The sequence below is a fragment of the Falco naumanni genome, chromosome 18, assembly GCF_017639655.2.
Source record: "Falco naumanni isolate bFalNau1 chromosome 18, bFalNau1.pat, whole genome shotgun sequence".
Lineage (NCBI taxonomy): Eukaryota > Metazoa > Chordata > Aves > Falconiformes > Falconidae > Falco > Falco naumanni.
The window spans coordinates 4,078,502-4,094,555 of NC_054071.1; the positions used below are offsets into that span (position 1 = coordinate 4,078,502).

The 16,054-nt window shown below is 70.9% G+C and overlaps 1 protein-coding gene across 3 annotated transcripts; it reads right to left on the bottom strand.

Annotated features, from left to right (window-relative positions):
- Positions 1-179: 179 nt before the first annotated feature.
- THRA (thyroid hormone receptor alpha) lies at positions 180-15,834 on the bottom strand. Of its 3 annotated transcripts, none has more exons than XM_040617193.1 (10): positions 15,793-15,834; positions 10,213-10,271; positions 9,284-9,487; positions 7,082-7,143; positions 5,717-5,817; positions 5,474-5,621; positions 5,067-5,272; positions 4,510-4,656; positions 4,157-4,415; positions 180-1,760 (listed from the first exon to the last, which is right to left on the bottom strand). In XM_040617193.1, the coding sequence occupies exons 3-10, from the start codon at positions 9,334-9,336 to the stop codon at positions 1,510-1,512; spliced, it is 1,227 nt and encodes a 408-aa protein (XP_040473127.1). In that variant the 5' UTR covers positions 9,337-9,487; positions 10,213-10,271; positions 15,793-15,834; the 3' UTR covers positions 180-1,509. The 3 variants fall into 3 exon arrangements, with proteins under 3 accessions (XP_040473127.1, XP_040473128.1, XP_040473126.1); XM_040617194.1 differs by lacking the exon at positions 15,793-15,834 and adding an exon at positions 15,600-15,617; XM_040617192.1 differs by lacking the exon at positions 15,793-15,834 and having other exon boundaries at positions 10,213-10,376.
- Positions 15,835-16,054: the final 220 nt, after the last annotated feature.

A 16,054-nucleotide genomic window follows, 5' to 3' on the forward strand; every position in this document is an offset into this window, starting at 1 on the left:
ACCTGGCTGCAGGGGGTCTGGCGGGACCCCTGGACATGACCCCCGGGGCAGGGGTGGGTGGGCTGGGCTGTGGTGGGGAGCCCAGCCTGGCCCCCTGTGCCCGGGGTAGGGGGGAAGTGTCTTGTGTTGGGATTTCTTGCTTTTAAACGACCCGTAAAAAGATTTTTTTTTTTAATTACAAAAATTATATATTTTATATATATTTATATATATATATATATTAGCTTAGGTGGGCCCCGGCAGGCTGCCTGCCTCGCCGGCCACCCCCCGGCCCGCACCCCCCCTCGGCCTCCGCCTGAGGTAAGAAAAAATTCACAAACCTAAACTCGGGGGGGGGAAAAAGGTGATAAAACCATTCCCGGGTGCCCCGCCACAGCCCTGCCCCCCACTGAGCTGGGCCCCCCGGCCCCCCCCAGCCCCCCTACTGGCCCCTGCCGCCACCTGGCCCCCCCCGGGAGCAGGGGGAGCGGTTGGGGGGTGCAGCCCCCCGAAGTGCTGCTGCTGAGGGGCCAGGGCAGTAGTGCAGTGGGGGACATGTGGGGTCCTGGGGGGGGGGCACCCGCTGCCCCCTTCCCCCTCGCCGGCACCTCCGGGGCCTTTGCAACTCCTGACGGACACGACAAATAAACCCACGAGGACGAGGGGTAAAAACAACAACAAAAAAAAAAAGAAAAAAAAAAAGAAAAAAAAAAAGACAACGGAAAAGGTGGGGGGGGTGGGGGCAGCCGCAGAGGGTCCCCACGACGCCCCCCCGGTGTCCCGCAGCGCCCAGTGTCCGCCGGCGCTTGGCACAAAATCGTCTCCTCTCAGCCCAAAAAAAAGAGAGAAAAACCAAAGCCCCGAATCTGGCCCCAAATCTGGGGTAGGGGGGGGTGGGGGGGGCACAACCCCAGCCGGGGCAAGACCCAGAGGCTGGTGGGCTGGGGGAACCCACCAGCCCTGCCCCCCTTTAGGCTGGGGTCCCCCCTGCCACCGCCATGCCCCCCCGGTGCCCCCCACCCCGCTATGGGGGGGTCCTGGCCCCAACCCCCCCTCCGGCCCCCGCTGCCCGGCCAAAAGTGCATGTGGCCACGGGCCCCCCCCGGCCGGGGCAGCCTCTCCCTGTGCAGCCCAGAGCCCCCTCCTCTCCTCTGCTCTTCCTCCTCCTCCTCCTCCTCCTCCTCTCTCCTTCCAAAGTGCAGTTAGTTTAATATTTTAGCCTCTCAGGGAGGGAAATAAATGCTTAAAAAATAATAATCTAAGAAGAGAAGGACAATAAAGGAAACGCTCGACCATCGGGGCCCTTCCCTGTGCAAACAAACAAAATTCGTCAAGTCCTGGGGCGCGGGGGGGGGGGGGGCGGCGGCGGGGGGCGCAGCGGGACCCCCCACCCTGGGCGCAGCATCCCCCCGCCCTCGCCCCTGGAGGGGGGGTGGGGCAGGGATAAGAAAAATGTAGGGGGGGTGGGTGGAGGGGGGGCAGAGCTGGGGCGGGGGTGGGTTGGGGGGGCACTGGGGGGGGTGGGCAGCCCTACACCTCCTGGTCCTCGAAGACCTCGAGGAAGAGGGGGGGGAAGAGCTCGGTGGGACACTCCACCTTCATGTGCAGGAAGCGGCTGGCGTGGCAGGCGCCGATCATCCGCAGATCCGTCACCTTCATCAGCAGCTTGGGCCAGAAGTGGGGAATGTTGTGTTTGCGGTAGTTGATGTAGTGCTCGAAGGCCAGCAGGTACGTCTCCTGGCACTTCTCGATCTTCTCCACGCAGATCAGCCCCGTCCGGTCTGCGGGAAACAAGGAATCCACCGTCCAGGGAGGGGGATCACCCTCCCCGCCAAGGCTGCGCGCTCTGTGTCACCCCCCCCTCCCCCCGTGGTGTTGGGTTGCCCACCCTGTAGACCCTCTGCAGCCTGGCATGGCTCCCCAGGGCATCGAGGGGCTCATCCTGGGCACTGGGTGGTGGGGTGCCCACCCTTGCACCCCTAGGGATTGGGGTGCCCACCCCTTGCACCCACCCCCAGGCTGCTGTGGCACTGGGATTAGGGTGCCCACAGCATGCTCATGGGCACTGGGACTGGGGTGCCCACCCTTGCACCCCCAGGCTGCAGCGTTAGGGATTGGGGTGCCCACCCCATGCTCTTGGGGCACCGCAGACTGGGGTGCCCACCCCTTGCACCCACCCCCAGGCTGCTGTGGCACTGGGATTAGGGTGCCCACACCATGCTCATGGGCACTGGGACTGGGGTGCCCACCCTTGCACCCCCAGGCTGCAGCGTTAGGGATTGGGGTGCCCACCCTTGCACCCACCCCCAGGCTCCAGGGCACTGGGATTAGGGTGCCCACACCATGCTCCTGGGCACTGGGTGGTGGGGTGCCCACCCTCTGCACCCCCAGGCTGCAGCGTTAGGGATTGGGGTGCCCACCCCATGCTCTTGGGGCACCGCGGACTGGGGTGCCCACCCCTTGCACCCACCCCCAGGCTGCTGTGGCACTGGGATTAGGGTGCCCACACCATGCTCATGGGCACTGGGACTGGGGTGCCCACCCTTGCACCCCCAGGCTGCAGCGTTAGGGATTGGGGTGCCCACCCTTGCACCCCCAGGCTGCAGCGTTAGGGATTGGGGTGCCCACCCTTGCACCCCCAGGCTGCAGCGTTAGGGATTGGGGTGCCCACCCCATGCTCTTGGGGCACCGCAGACTGGGGTGCCCACCCCTTGCACCCACCCCCAGGCTGCTGTGGCACTGGGATTAGGGTGCCCACACCATGCTCATGGGCACTGGGTGGTGGGGTGCCCACCCTTGCACCCCCCAGGCTGCAGCGTTAGGGATTGGGGTGCCCACCCTTGCACCCCCAGGCTGCAGCGTTAGGGATCGGGGTGCCCACCCTCTGCACCCCCAGGCTGCAGCATTAGGGATTGGGGTGCCCACCCCATGCTCTTGGGGCACTGCGGACTGGGGTGCCCACCCCTTGCACCCACCCCCAGGCTGCTGTGGCACTGGGATTAGGGTGCCCACACCATGCTCATGGGCACTGGGTGGTGGGGTGCCCACCCTCTGCACCCCTAGGCTGCAGCGTTAGGGATTGGGGTGCCCACCCTCTGCACCCCCAGGCTTCAGCATTAGGGATTGGGGTGCCCACTCCATACTCCTGGGGCACAGGGGATTGGGGTGCCTACTTTTGCACCCCTTTCAGCCCAGCACAGCTCCCCAGCACACTGGGAATGAGGGTGCTCTCCCCACATTCCCCCAGTATGGCCTGGCATAGCTCCCCAGGGGCGTTTGGGTGCCCCCCCGTGCCCCCCCAGCCTCTAGGGCAGTGGGTGTTTGAGTGCCCACCTTGGGAGCTCCCAGCCGTGCCCACCTCCGAGGACTCACCATCCAGGTGCCCAACCCCATGCACCCCGGAGCATTGGGGTGCCCACCCCATATCCCCCCAGAGCCAGTGGGGCACAGTTTCCCCAGGGTGCCCACCCAACACACCCCCAGGATGCCAGGGGCTCCGGGCATTGAGGTGCCCCCCAACGCACCTCCAGGATGCTGAAGATTCTGGGCATCGGGGTGCCCCCCCAACGCACACCCAGGATGCCAGGGACTCTGGACATTGGGGTGCCCACTCAACGCACCCTCAGGATGCTTAAGATTCTGGGCATCGGGGTGCCCACCCAACACACACCCAGGATGCCAGGGGCTCATGGCATTGGGGAGCCCACCCAACGCACCCCCAGGATGCCAGAGGCTCCTGGCATTGGGGTGCCCACCCAACGCACACCCAGGATGCCAGGGGCTCCTGGCATTGGGGTGCCCACCCAACGCACACCCAGGATGCCAGGGGCTCATGGCATTGGGGTGCCCACCCAACACACTCCCAGGATGCCAGAGGCTCCTGGCATTGGGGTGCCCACCCAACGCACCCCCAGGATGGCGGGGGCTCTGGGCATCGGGGCACCTGGTGAATATGCCCCCTGGATGCCAAGGGCTCTGAGCATTGGGGTGCCTGTCCAATGCACCCCCAGGATGCCGGGGGCTCCAGGCATCGGGGTGCCCTCCCAATGCACCCTCATGATGCTGAAGATTCTGGGCGTCAGGGTGCCCACCCATGCACCTTATGGCTCCCCAGGCATTGGGTGCCCACCCCGTTCCGCACCCTAGCATCCCTGGGCGCGGACGCTGATGTCGCTACCTGAGGACATGAGCAGCACAGCCTGGAGCAGGGCCACCTCGGTGTCGTCCAGGTTGAAGGCAGAGAGGGACTTGCCCAGGTCGAAAATGGCATCGGAGACGACGCCGAGGCCGCCGTTCTTGAGCTGCTCGCGCTTGACGGCCATCTCCCCGCTGAGCGTCAGCGTCTCGCTCTCGGGGTCGTAGCGCACGGCCGCCCGCAGCGACATGATCTCCATGCAGCAGCCCTTCAGCAGGATGATCTGGTCTTCGCAAGGCAGCTGCCAGGGAGGGGCGGGGGGGGGGTGGGTGACAGCATCAGCAGGGGGACCGCTGCAGCCCCGCCCCCCCCGCCCTCCCCTGGACCCCCCTTACCTCCGAAAACATGGGCAGTTTTTTGGCAAAGTCGACCACGCGGGTGATGGCCGGGGTGATGATTTTTGTAAACTCGCTGAACGCCTCCAGGTCGACTTTGTCCCCATCAGGCATGGAGGCCATGGGTGACTGGCCGATGTCCTCGGGCTGGGGGGATGGACGGCGGGGTTGGGGGCTGCGCTGTGACCATGTTCCCCCTCCCACCCCCCCAGCACCCCATCACGGCAGGGGGAAACCGAGGCAGGGCTGGGTGCGGGGCAGCAGCCAGGAGAGGGAGCTGTGTGCCAGCGCGGGGACAGGGACAGGGCCACCCCGCAGCTGTCCCCTTCGGTCACCGCTCACCCCTTAACCCTTCTGGGGGTGACAAGCTCAAGGACACCAGGCGACGTCCCAAAGCCCCAGCACCGACCGCCCCCCTGGTGCAGAGGCACCGTGCACGCTGCCCGCCATGTGTGCACCGAGCTGGGGGGTGCTCAGCTGACACCGGGCCGGGGGGGGGACGGGACCGGGGTGGTGGCCCGGGGTGCCAGTGGGCTCCCCCCACCCCATGCCCTCACCAGGAATTTCCGCTTCTGCTTCCAGTGGCTGCCCTGGGCGTTGGTGCTGCGGTGGGCTTCTGTCACCACGTGGATCAGCTCCCACTCCTCCGCGCTGGGGTTGGGGCGATGCTGCAGCGACTTGATCATCTCCTCCTTCCGCCGCCGCTCCCGGTTCTCCTCGATCAGCTTCCGCTTCGCTACCCGCTTCGAATCATCCAGCACCACTGCCGGGACCCCCGCCCGCCATCAGCCAGCACCCCCCTTCCAACCCCACGCACAATGTATCCCACCCCACGGCTGCGGCGCGGCACCCCTGTGCCTGCTCCGGCACCGGGCACCGCGCTGCACCCCACAGCACCCCCAGCCGTGCCGGGACCCCCACCCCACCCCCCGTGGCAGCAGTGGGTGCCCCCCCCAGCACTCACGGTCCATGGCCATGCCCACGGAGATGCATTTCTTGAAGCGGCAGAGCTGGCACTGGTTGCGGGTGATCTTGTCGATGACGCAGCAGCCATCGTACTTGCAGGAGTAGGTGGGGTGCAGGTTCTTCTGGATGGTCCGACGGAAAAAGCCCTAGGGATAGCAGGGGTGGGGGGGTGGGGGTGGGGTGACGCGGTGAGCCCCGGTGAGCCCCCGTGACCCCCCCTGCCCGCACCTTGCCCTCTCACCTTGCAGCCCTCGCAGGTGATGCAGCGGTAGTGGTAGCCGGTGGCTTTGTCCCCGCACACCACGCACTGTTCATCTTTGTCCAGGTAACTAGGGATGTACCCTGGGGGGGGGAGGGGGTGCTGGGTGTCAGGGACCCCCGCTGCATCTCCCCTCCCCTGCCTCAGTTTCCCCCTGCAGCACCATCTGCCCCCTGCCCCACTGCAGCCAGCCCCGGCATGGGAAGGGTTAAAGGCTGGGGGGCTGGGGGGGGGGCTGCCCGAGCCCCCCGCAGCAATAAAGCTCCCATTATCCGGCAGGAGCCGGCGGCAGGGGGGGAGCGTCCCTGTCCCCCCCGGGACACAATGGACCACTGTCCCCGCTATTGTCCGGGGTCCCCCAGCCTCCCAGCCTGGGGACCAGCCCCCCAAGCCCCCCCCCCCCCCCCCCCATCACCAGCCTCACAGGGAAACTGAGGCACCCACAATACATGGAGGGGTCCCCCCAGCACCCCGGGCTCCCCACCCACCCCCCGGCCTGGCGCAAACCCAGGAGTTGGGGTCCCAAAAGCCCACCCTGGTGCCACGTGTGTGCCGGATGGGGGGCCCCTGGGTGCTCTGCCCCCTCCTCGAGCGGGGAGGCGCAGCCCCTCCTCCTGCCCGGCAGGATCTGGCCGTGCCGGCCGCTCCCCGCTGGGGAATGGGGCAGGGCTGGGGGGCAGCGCCTGGCCGGGCCCCCCTTATCTCCCACCCCAGGGTGCTGCTGGCCCCGATAGCGCCGCCCCGGCCCGACCCACGGCCCCAGGGCACGGGGGGGGCACAGGCACCCTGAGAGGACAGGGGTGCTGGGGGTCCTGGCAGGGACGTGGGGTGCTGGGGACTCTGTGGGACCCAGCAGGGATGTGGGGTGCTGGCGGGCCAGGGGACCCTGGGGGGTCTGGCAGGAACATGGGGTCCCCCAGGGACCCTGGGGTGCCTGGCAAGGACATGGGGTGCCCGGGGGACCCTGGGGTGGCCAGCAGTGACATTGGGGTGCCCAAGGGACCCTGGGCGACTCGGCAGGAACATGGGGTGCCCAGGGGGGACATGGGGTGCCCAGGGGACCCTGGGGTGCCCAGCAGGGATGTGGGGGTGCCCGTGGGACCCTGGGGAACATAACAAGGACACGGGGTGCCTACAGGATCTTGGGGTGCCTGGCAAGGACGTGGGAGTGTCCAGGGGACCCTGGGGTGCCCAGAAGGGACACGGGGTGCCCGGGGGGACCCTGGGGTGCCCAGCAGGGACGTGGGGGTGCCCAAGGGACCCTGTGGGACTCAGCAGGAACATGGGGTGCCCGGGGGACCCCGGGGTGCCCGGCAGTGCCGGGGGGGTCCTGGGGGGAGCCCGTACCTGACATGCTGGTCTTCACCAAACATTGGCTGCTCTTTCTTTTGCGCTTGCCATCCAGCCACCTGCGGGAGGGGGCCAGGCTGGGACGGTGCCCCACGGCCCCCCCAAGCTCCCCCCCAGGCCTCCCCAAGCCCCCCCCCTCCCCCCCCAGCTAGGAGGTGGGCACCCCTCACCCGGGGGGGGGGGGGGGGGCGGGCAGGGGCAGTGCCACGCGTGGGTGCGGACCCATGGGTGCGAGCTGGGACCGGGGCCCTGGGGACCCCCACCCCGGGCCTCGGCACCGCCCGGGGAGGGGGCTGGGGGAGGAGGGGGGAGGGGAAGGGTGGCGGCGGGGGGGGGAGGGGAAGGGAAGGGGTGGCGGCTGGGGGAGGGGCGAGGAAGGGGTGGGGGAGGGGAAAGGGGGGGGAGGGGAGCGGGTGGGGGAGGGGTGGGGTGGGGGAGGGGCTCATTTACAGTCAAAGACAAAATGTCCTTTTGGCTCAGCGGGGACGTGACGTCACAGGGGCTCAGCCAATGGCGGCCGGCGGGGGTCCGCGCCTCGCCCGCCCGGCCCCAGCCCATTGGCGGAGCCGCCAGGCCCGGCCGGCCGGGGGGGCCCGACGCCCCGGGGATGGGCACCTGCGGGGGGGGGGGGGGGGGGGGGAGGGGAGGGGGGGGGCGGCTCCAGCCCAAGGTGACCCCGGGGCGGCCCCCGGGCACGGCACCGCCACCGCCCGAAATAGCCCCGGGCAGGGCGCGAGGGGCCCCGGCAGCGGGGGGGCGGCAGGGGGGGCACGGGCACGAGTGGGGACACGGGGGGGACACAGGGCGGGGGGGGGGGGGGGCACGGGGACACCTGGGGCAGGGACACATACATGGGCACACGGGGATCCATGGGGACACCTGGGGCATGGAGATGCATGGAGACATGGGGACACCCAGGGCATGGGGACACCCGGGACGTGGGGATGCGTGGGGCAGGGACACATACATGACCACACAGGGATCCATGGGGACACCCAGGGCATGGGGACACCTGGGGCAGGGACACACACATGACCACACAGGGATTCACAGGGACACCCAGGGCATGGAGACACCCCAGGCATGAGGATGTGTGCGGACATGGGGACACCCAAGGCATGGAGACACCATGGGCAGGGACACATACAGGACCACACAGGGATCGATGGCGACACCCAGGGCATGGGGACACCCAGGGAAAGGAGACACATACATGACCACACAGGGATCCATGGGGACACCCCAAGCATAGGGATGTATGGGGACATGGGGACTCCTGGGGCATGGACACATACATGACGACACAAGGATCCATGAGGACACACTGGGACACATGGACACATACACAACCATGCAGGGATCCACGGGGACACACTAGGATGGGGACACACCAGGCACAGGGATGCACCAGACATGAACACACTCGGGGACACCCGGGGCATGAGGACACATGGGTGATGGACACGTACACAGCCGTGCAGGGCACAGGGACACACCAGGCATAGGGACACAGTGGGCATGGGGATGCACCAGGCATGGGGACACCTGGGGCATGGACACACATAGCAGCATGCAGGGATCCATTGGGACACACTGGGCATGGGGACACTTGGGACACGCAGGGCATAGGGACATGTGGGGCACAAGGATGCAGCAGGCGTTGGGACACATGGGGCATGGACACACAAGCACGCACAGATCCACAGGGACACACAGAGCATGGGGAGACATGGGCCACAGGGATGCACCAGGCATGGGGACACTTGGGGACACGTGGGGCATGGACACACACAGAAGCACGCAGGGATCCATGGGGACACACTGGGCACAGGGATGCACCAGGCATGGAGACACTTGGGGACACGTGGGGCATGGACACACACAGAAGCACGCAGGGATCCATGGGGACACTTGGGGCATTGGGATGCACCAGGCATGGGGACACCTGGGGACACGTGGGGCATGGACACACACAGAAGCACGCAGGGATCCATGGGGACACACTGGGCACAGGGATGTACCAGGCATGGGGACACACAAGCACGCAGGGATCCACGGGGACACCCAGGGCATGGGGACACTTGGGGCACTGGGATGCACCAGGCACGGGGACACTGGGGGCACTCCCAGGGCATTAGCACGTACAGGGACACCTGGGGACACACGGGGCACAGTGACACCGGGGACAGAGGGGCTCACCGGGTGTCCTCTGGCTCCGACAGCGGGTCCAGGGTGCTGGGCTTCTGTTCCATTCACCGCAATTCCATCAAGGAGCGCTCAGCACCGACCGAGTGGGCTCCGCCACCGGTGCCACGCGCGGGGGGGCCACGGCGGGGGGCTACGACGCGCGCCCCATGGCGCCCGCCTCAGTGCTCAGCTCCGCGCACCATCCCGGGCCGGATCCTGCCAAGACAAACCGCGCTGAGCACGGACCCCCGGTGAGGAGGGGGGGGGGGGGGGGAGGCAGGCCTGGGAGCTTGTGCCACGGTGCAAGGCTGGGCGAGAGCGCACCAGGAGTGCACGAACGCGTGGGAAAGCGTGCAAGGGTGTGCAGGGCTGGGGGAGAGCGTGCGGGGTGCGCAAGGCCACGGGGAGCGTGCGACGGCGCACGGGGCTGGGCAGGAGCACGAGGGACGTGCAAGAACCCGTGGAGTGAGCGACGGCCTGCAGGGTGTGTGCAACGGCGCGCGGAGCTGGGCGAGAGCATGCACGGCTGGGCAGGAGCGTGCACGGGTGTGCAAGGCTGTGCACGGGTGTGCAAGGCTGTGCACAGGTGTGCAAGGCTGTGCAAGGCTGTGCATGGGTGTGCACGGGTGTGCAAGGCTGTGCAAGGCTGCGTGAGAGCGTGTAGGGAAGCACAGGCACACGCGGGGGGGGCGGGGCAGTGGATGCTGCACCCAGCCGTGGGGGAGGGCTGGGGGGCCCCCCTCAAGCAGTGGGGGGAGCCTGGGGCGAGGGGTGCAGAGCACAGCCCCCCCCTCCCCCTTCCCAGGGGAGCCCCCCACGGATGCCGTGCCTGGGGTCAGGCTGAGCCCTGATGCACTTGCCGCACGCAGGGGCCCCCCACCACACCCCCCGCATGCAGGGTCCCCCCACCCCTGCCCCGTGCTGGTGGGGGGGAGACTTACAGGGTGGGGGGCACCGGGGGGGCCGGGGGTGCTGGGTGATCCCTCCTCTGCGAGCTCTCCTGCAGCAAAGACACCGTGTGGCGGGGCCAGGGCACAGGCAGCACTGGGGGCACCCCCAGCCCCCCACTGCTGCACCCCCCCACAACGGGGAAACCAAGGCACAACCCCAGCAAGACCCCCCCCCCCCGCCCAAGGTTCCACGTCCCCACGGGTGCCCAGCACCCACCCTGCACACATCAACACCCCAGCGAGATGGGGGGGCCCTGCTTGCCAGCACCCCCAGTGAACCCCTGGTGACCTGCCCCAGCGGGGGGGTGCGGGGGGCCCCCAGCCCGTGCTGGGCGGGGGGGGCGTGGGGCTGTGCCGGGCGCTGTGCCCAGGCCTCGGGCTCCTCCGCTCCGTGCGGGGACAGGCAGAAAGTAGGTCACGTTTGTCTTGGCCGCAGCAGAAATTCCTCCGGCGGATTTAAAACGCAGCGGCCGGGGCTCGGCTGCGCCCAGGGCCCCCCCCGGCACCCCCACGCCACAGGGCACCCCCGCCTGGCCCCCTGGCCCCCCTCCAGCTGGGGATGCCTGGGCAGCGCTGGGATGGGGGTGAGGGATGCTGCACCCATGGGTGCGTGGCAGCACCCTGCACAGCTGTGAGATGGGCGCACGTGTGATGCGGGGGGGGAGGGGGGCGCGGGGGTCGTGTGATGGGTTCCCACGGACACCCCCACCCCCCACCCCCCCAGCAACATGCCCCAGCGGGGGCCACCGCCTGCCCATCTCTGCAGGGAAACCAAGGCACTGCTGCACACCCCACGGTCTGCTCCCCACCCTGGGGGGGTTTGGGGGGGGTCTGGGGGCGGGGAGGGGGGGGGGGGCAGGGGGCTCCCCAGCACAGCTCCAGGCCAGGCTTTGGGGCCGGCCACCAGCAGTACCTATAGAGCCAGGGCGGCGCGGCCGGGGGCTGCAGCAAATGTTTGTTCCATATGGGAACGGCGCGCGGAGACTTCCAAGTATAGGCACTGGCAGCGCGCCAGGGCCGCACGGCCCCGCCGGGCACCAGCCCCCCCGCCGCCCCCCACCCCCCCCTTCCCCCGGGACCCCGCACGCCCGTTCAGGGCATGTGTGGGGCTGGGGGGGGGCATCGCCACCAGGGGTGAGCGGGCACGGGCCGGGGCACGGGGGCTGCCGAACGCTGGCACGGGGTGGGCTCGGCCACCGCTGCCTCAGTTTCCCCGCTGGCGAGCGGTGCGGCATTAGAGGGGCTGAGGGCTAAAGCCCCAGGGCTGCCCACGCCAGCCGGCATCCCCGCCGCCACCCCCGGGATCACCGGCACCCAGCACCCGGCTGTGCCCGTGGTGCCGCTCCAGGAACTGTCGCTCGAGGAATCCCAGACAGACAAACATGGGAGGTGGCCTTCGTCCTCCTCCTCCTCCTGCGACACCTGCGATGAGCGCAGTCAGGTCTCAGCCTCCCCCCTCCCTGCTGCTCCCTGGCACCCCAACCCCTGCGTCCCCACCTTGCAGGGCTGGGTGGGAGTGGGGTGGCAGCCGGTGGGGCCCCCACCCTGTGCTCTCCCCCCCCCCAGCCCAGCCCCACGCCCAGGGGAGCGTTTCTGCTGAGTCGGGTGGTTGCAGGAGATGGAAAACAACCTGGGGGCAAAGTCCAGGGCTGGGCTGGTGGCGGGAGCCACCTCACCCCACGGGGGCACCCAGCACCCCACTACCCAGAGCTGCCACCCCTGGGGACCCCCCAGGATGGGGACCACAGCCTGGGAGACACCCTTCTGCAAAGGCACCGGCCACATCTATGCAGCCAGACACGGGTGCTGGGTACCAGGGATGCCACACAGGGACACCCATTGGTGTCCCTGCCCCCCCGGGACAGATGGGCTCCGGGGGTCCCAGGTGCCCCCTCCCCCCGCCCAGCTGCCGGCTGGGTCAGGGCGGTGAGGGCCTAAGCGCTTTAGCCAGGGTGCCAATTAGCGTGATTAGCACAGGCGGGGGGCAGGGCGCCACAGGCAGACCTGCCAGCCCCCACACCTGCCAGCCCCCCACATGCGATGCCTGGTGGCACGGTGGCAGCAGGGTGGCACCGCTGTGCCCCAGCCCCAGGAATCCCGGCTACGCAGGCTGGCAGGACCGTGCCGGGGGAGCGCAGCCAGGCGTGGCGGCACCTGCCGTGGCACGGCTGGCAGCACCCAGCACACGCCGGTGCCCATGTGTGTGGCTGTGCCTGGTGCCACACACGTGCCTGTGCCCGGTGCCATGTGCCCATCCCACACCTCTGCCGCTGCCAGGCTCCCTGTGCCCGGTGCCATGGGATGCCCGGTGCCGTGGGATGCCCGGTGCCGTGGGGATGCCCGGCGCCGTGGGGCATGCGTGGCAAAAGCGTGGTGGGGCCATCGTGCTGGGAGGCTGCAGGAATCCCAGGCATGTGCAGCAGCTGGGCAGCCCCAGCACTGGGGATGCCATGGGCCTGACATCAGGGCAGCCCACCCTGTGCCACGGGGGACCTGCGTGGTGTCCCCTCCCCACGCACATGGGGGCCAGTCTGTGCCATGGCACTGCCTGGCTCAGCCCAGGTCCGCGCCCACAGCTCGGCGAAGCCACCACCCAAGCAAAAGCAGGTGGCCACCGGGACGGTGACCTGCCCCGGCGCTGACCAGGCACCCACGGGCCGCCGTGGCCTCGCACCTCCGACGTGACCAGTGTCGCCACTGTGGGGACCTGTGCCACGAGCCTGACCTCCACCTGGCCCCGTGGCCACCATGAACCCCAAGGGACTCCTGGTGCCGTTAAGCCCAACTGAGGCTTTGCTGGCTGCTCCTTCCCACGGCACCCAAGCGTGCGGGATGAGGTGACAGCCCCGGCTCCGCTCCCCCCACCCTGCTTGGCCGCTTTCAGCCGTGCCTCAGTTTCCCCAGCCCACTGGGCCACCAGCACAACCGAGGAAGAGCCACGGTGACGCTTCCCCCACCACCGTGCCCCCTGTGCCGGTGCAGCAGGATGCGGCCGGATCCCTGTGTCCCTTCTCCTCCCGGCCCTGAAGGACACCCAGCCCTGGGTGCCTGGCATGTGCTGAGCACCCACGGTCTCAGCTCGCTGGGGGGGCTGTGGGGCCCCAGCCCTGCGGGGTGCCCCTGTCACCAGGGAGGCTGTGCCGGGACGCCAGGGAGCTATTCTCAGCACCCGGAGCTTGGCACAGCGATGGGGACGTTTCTAAATCGGGGGCTCCAGTTCACGTGCGTTGGGACGGGGACGGGGCTCCTGGGTTCCCTCCCTGGGGGGCCCCACTCGCAGGGGCAGGGGATGCAGCCGTCACCTCCCCGCGAGGTGCCCGGGGTCAGCGCCCACAGCGGGACGTGGGAACCGGCACCGGGGTGCTCGTCCCACCCAGGGAGGGGACACGGGGGACGGTCCCTGCAGTGTCCCCACGACCACCAGCCCCTGCCTGGATGGGCCAGGACGAGGGTCCGCAGTGCTGGAGCCACCACCATGTGACCGCGCCCCGGGGGGGGGGGGGGGGCCTGCTGCGCCCCCCGGCTGCATCCAGCCTGAGCGGGGCCCCGGGCGTCCTGCCCGCGCCCGCCTTCACCGCACCCCCCCCTCCTCCTGCCCCCCCCCCCCCCCCCCCCGCCCCGGAGGGGACCCAGGCGTCCGGCCCCGCCCCCGCGCTCCACCGCGCACCGGCGGCTGCGCGGGGTCCGGCGGGGCCGGGGGGGGCCGCGGGCTGGGACCCCCGGGGGGCTCGACCCGGTCCCGCCGCAGCTCCAGGCTTTGCCGGCGGCCGCGGTCCTGCCCCGGGAAAGGCGGGGAGCGGAGCGGGGGGGGCGCCGCTTCCTGGAGCCGCCGCCCCCCGGGGGGGGGCCGGGGGTGCGGGTTCCCGGGGGTGCGGAGCCCTTAGCGCCCGCACCGGGCTCCCCGCTCCGTTGCTCCCCCCCCCGCTCCCGAGACCCCCACCCGCGGGGCTGCCACGCCGCGGCCCCGCGAAGGTCACGGCCGCGGCCGGGTGGGGGGTGGGGGGGTGTCAGGCGGGGACCCTCCCCCGGGACCACCCCCCTCTGATCCCGAGGTTGTACCGGCGATGCGAGCACTGCGGGGGGGGGGGGGACGACACACACACACGCAGCCGCACGGCAGCGCCGGAGGGGGGGGGGGATGCGCCGCGCCCCCACCCTGCGCCAAGACCCCCGGGCGGGGGAGCCCCCCCAAACCGGTTCCACCGGGGCCTGCCCGCGCCCAACGGCGGCCCCGGCCCCCTACGCCCCACCGGAGCCTCGGGGGTCCCGGGGGCCGGCGGAGGTCAGGCGGGGTGAGGTGCAGCCCCGGCCCCCCCCCGCTGCCGGTGCCGGCCCCGCGGCGCGGGGGTCACGGCGGCCGCGGCGGCTGAAGGTCGGGCCGGGGCCGCGGCGGGGCCGGGCCGCCGAGGAGGTCGAGCCGGAGGCCCGGGCAGGGCCGGCCGGCCCCGGGGTGACCTTGGCCGCGACGCCCGGCCGCCCTGCCTCAGTTTCCCCGGTTCGCACGGGGGGACGCACCGCAGCCCGGGCCGGGCCCGCAGCCCGCGCCACGCCGGCGGCACCGGGACCGCCGCACCCCGGGCAGGATTCGGTCCCCCCCCATCCCCCGGGGTTGGGCTGGAGAGGGGGGGACGCGACGGTCCGCCCTCCCCCCTCCCCCCCCGCGGGACCGCGGCCCGCCGTGGGGAGGGGACCCCCGCCACGCCCCGCGCCCCGCTCGGCGGGGGCAGCCCGGGGGTGCGGAGCTGGAGCCCCCCCCACCCCCCCACCCCCTCCACGCGCCGGGGACGCCCCCCGCTGCCCCCGCCCCAACCGGGAGCGGCCGAACCGCCCCCCCCCCCCCCCAGCTCCCCCCGCGCTCTGCTCCCGGCGCAGAAAAAAATATAATAAAAAAAAAATTAAAAAAAATAAATAAAAAAAAAAATCGCAGGCATTCCTGCCGCCGCTGCCAGCAGCGGGAGCGGGCGGGGACGGCCACGGGGCACGGCCACGGACCACCTCCCCCCCCCCCCGCGACGGGGCCACGGCCTGCCCACGGCACGGCCCCGCGACCTGCCCACGGCACGGCCCCGCCGCGGCCACCGTCCCCGCAGAGCCACGCCGCCGCCACGGCCCGGGCCCACGGCCCCGCCACGCCGCCACGCCACGGCCACGCAGCGCCGCGGGGCCGGGGGGCCACGGCTGCGGGCGGGGGGGGGGAGGGCGCGCTGCGGGCCCCCCCGCTCGGGTCGTGGCGTGGCGGGCGGTGGGCAGCCCCGCGCTGCAGCAACGCTCGGAGGAGGCGGGGGGGGGCAGAGCCCCCCAAGGCCCCCCTTTCCCCCGCGTCGCCCCCCCCCCCCCCCGCCCCACACCAAACGCCCGGATTTTTCCAAGATATTTACCCGTGTTTTTCCTCCCGGTGCGCGCTCGGGCCGGGGGCTCCCCGCGGCTCCCGGCCGGCCGCCCCCCCCCCGCCCCGACCCCCCCGCCCCCCCCCCACCCCCTGCACGCCCCGAACTGCGGCCGGGCTCAGGCGGGGGGGGCCGCGGCCGGCGGCGAACACCGGGGCTGCGGCGGGGCCCGCTCGGGCCGTACCTGGGCGGCGGCGGCGGCGGCGGGCGCGGAGCGGGGCGCGGAGGGGAGCGGAGCGGGGGCGCAGCGGCGGCGGCCAACGACGGCGCCTGGCTCCTCCCCCGGCCCCGCCGCGCCGCCCGCCGCCCGCTCCGCCGCGGCCGCAGCCCCCTCCGCCGGCCGCAGCCGCTCCCTGCACCCGCCGCGCCCGCCCCACGCGTGGGGACACCGGGGGGTGCGGGGGAGGGGGGCACACGCGGTGGCCGTGGCCCGGTGGAAGTGGTGC

Bases quoted from the DNA above. Each gene is read 5' to 3' on its own strand.
- THRA (XM_040617193.1), bottom strand. From the start codon at position 9,336: ATGGAACAGAAGCCCAGCACCCTGGACCCGCTGTCGGAGCCAGAGGAC. The intron at 7,144-9,283 runs GTGAGCCCCTCT...CCCCTCCCGCAG, and splicing joins TCGGAGCCAGAGGACACCCG to GTGGCTGGATGGCAAGCGCA. The intron at 5,818-7,081 runs GTACGGGCTCCC...TCCCCCCCCCAG, and splicing joins GGTGAAGACCAGCATGTCAG to GGTACATCCCTAGTTACCTG.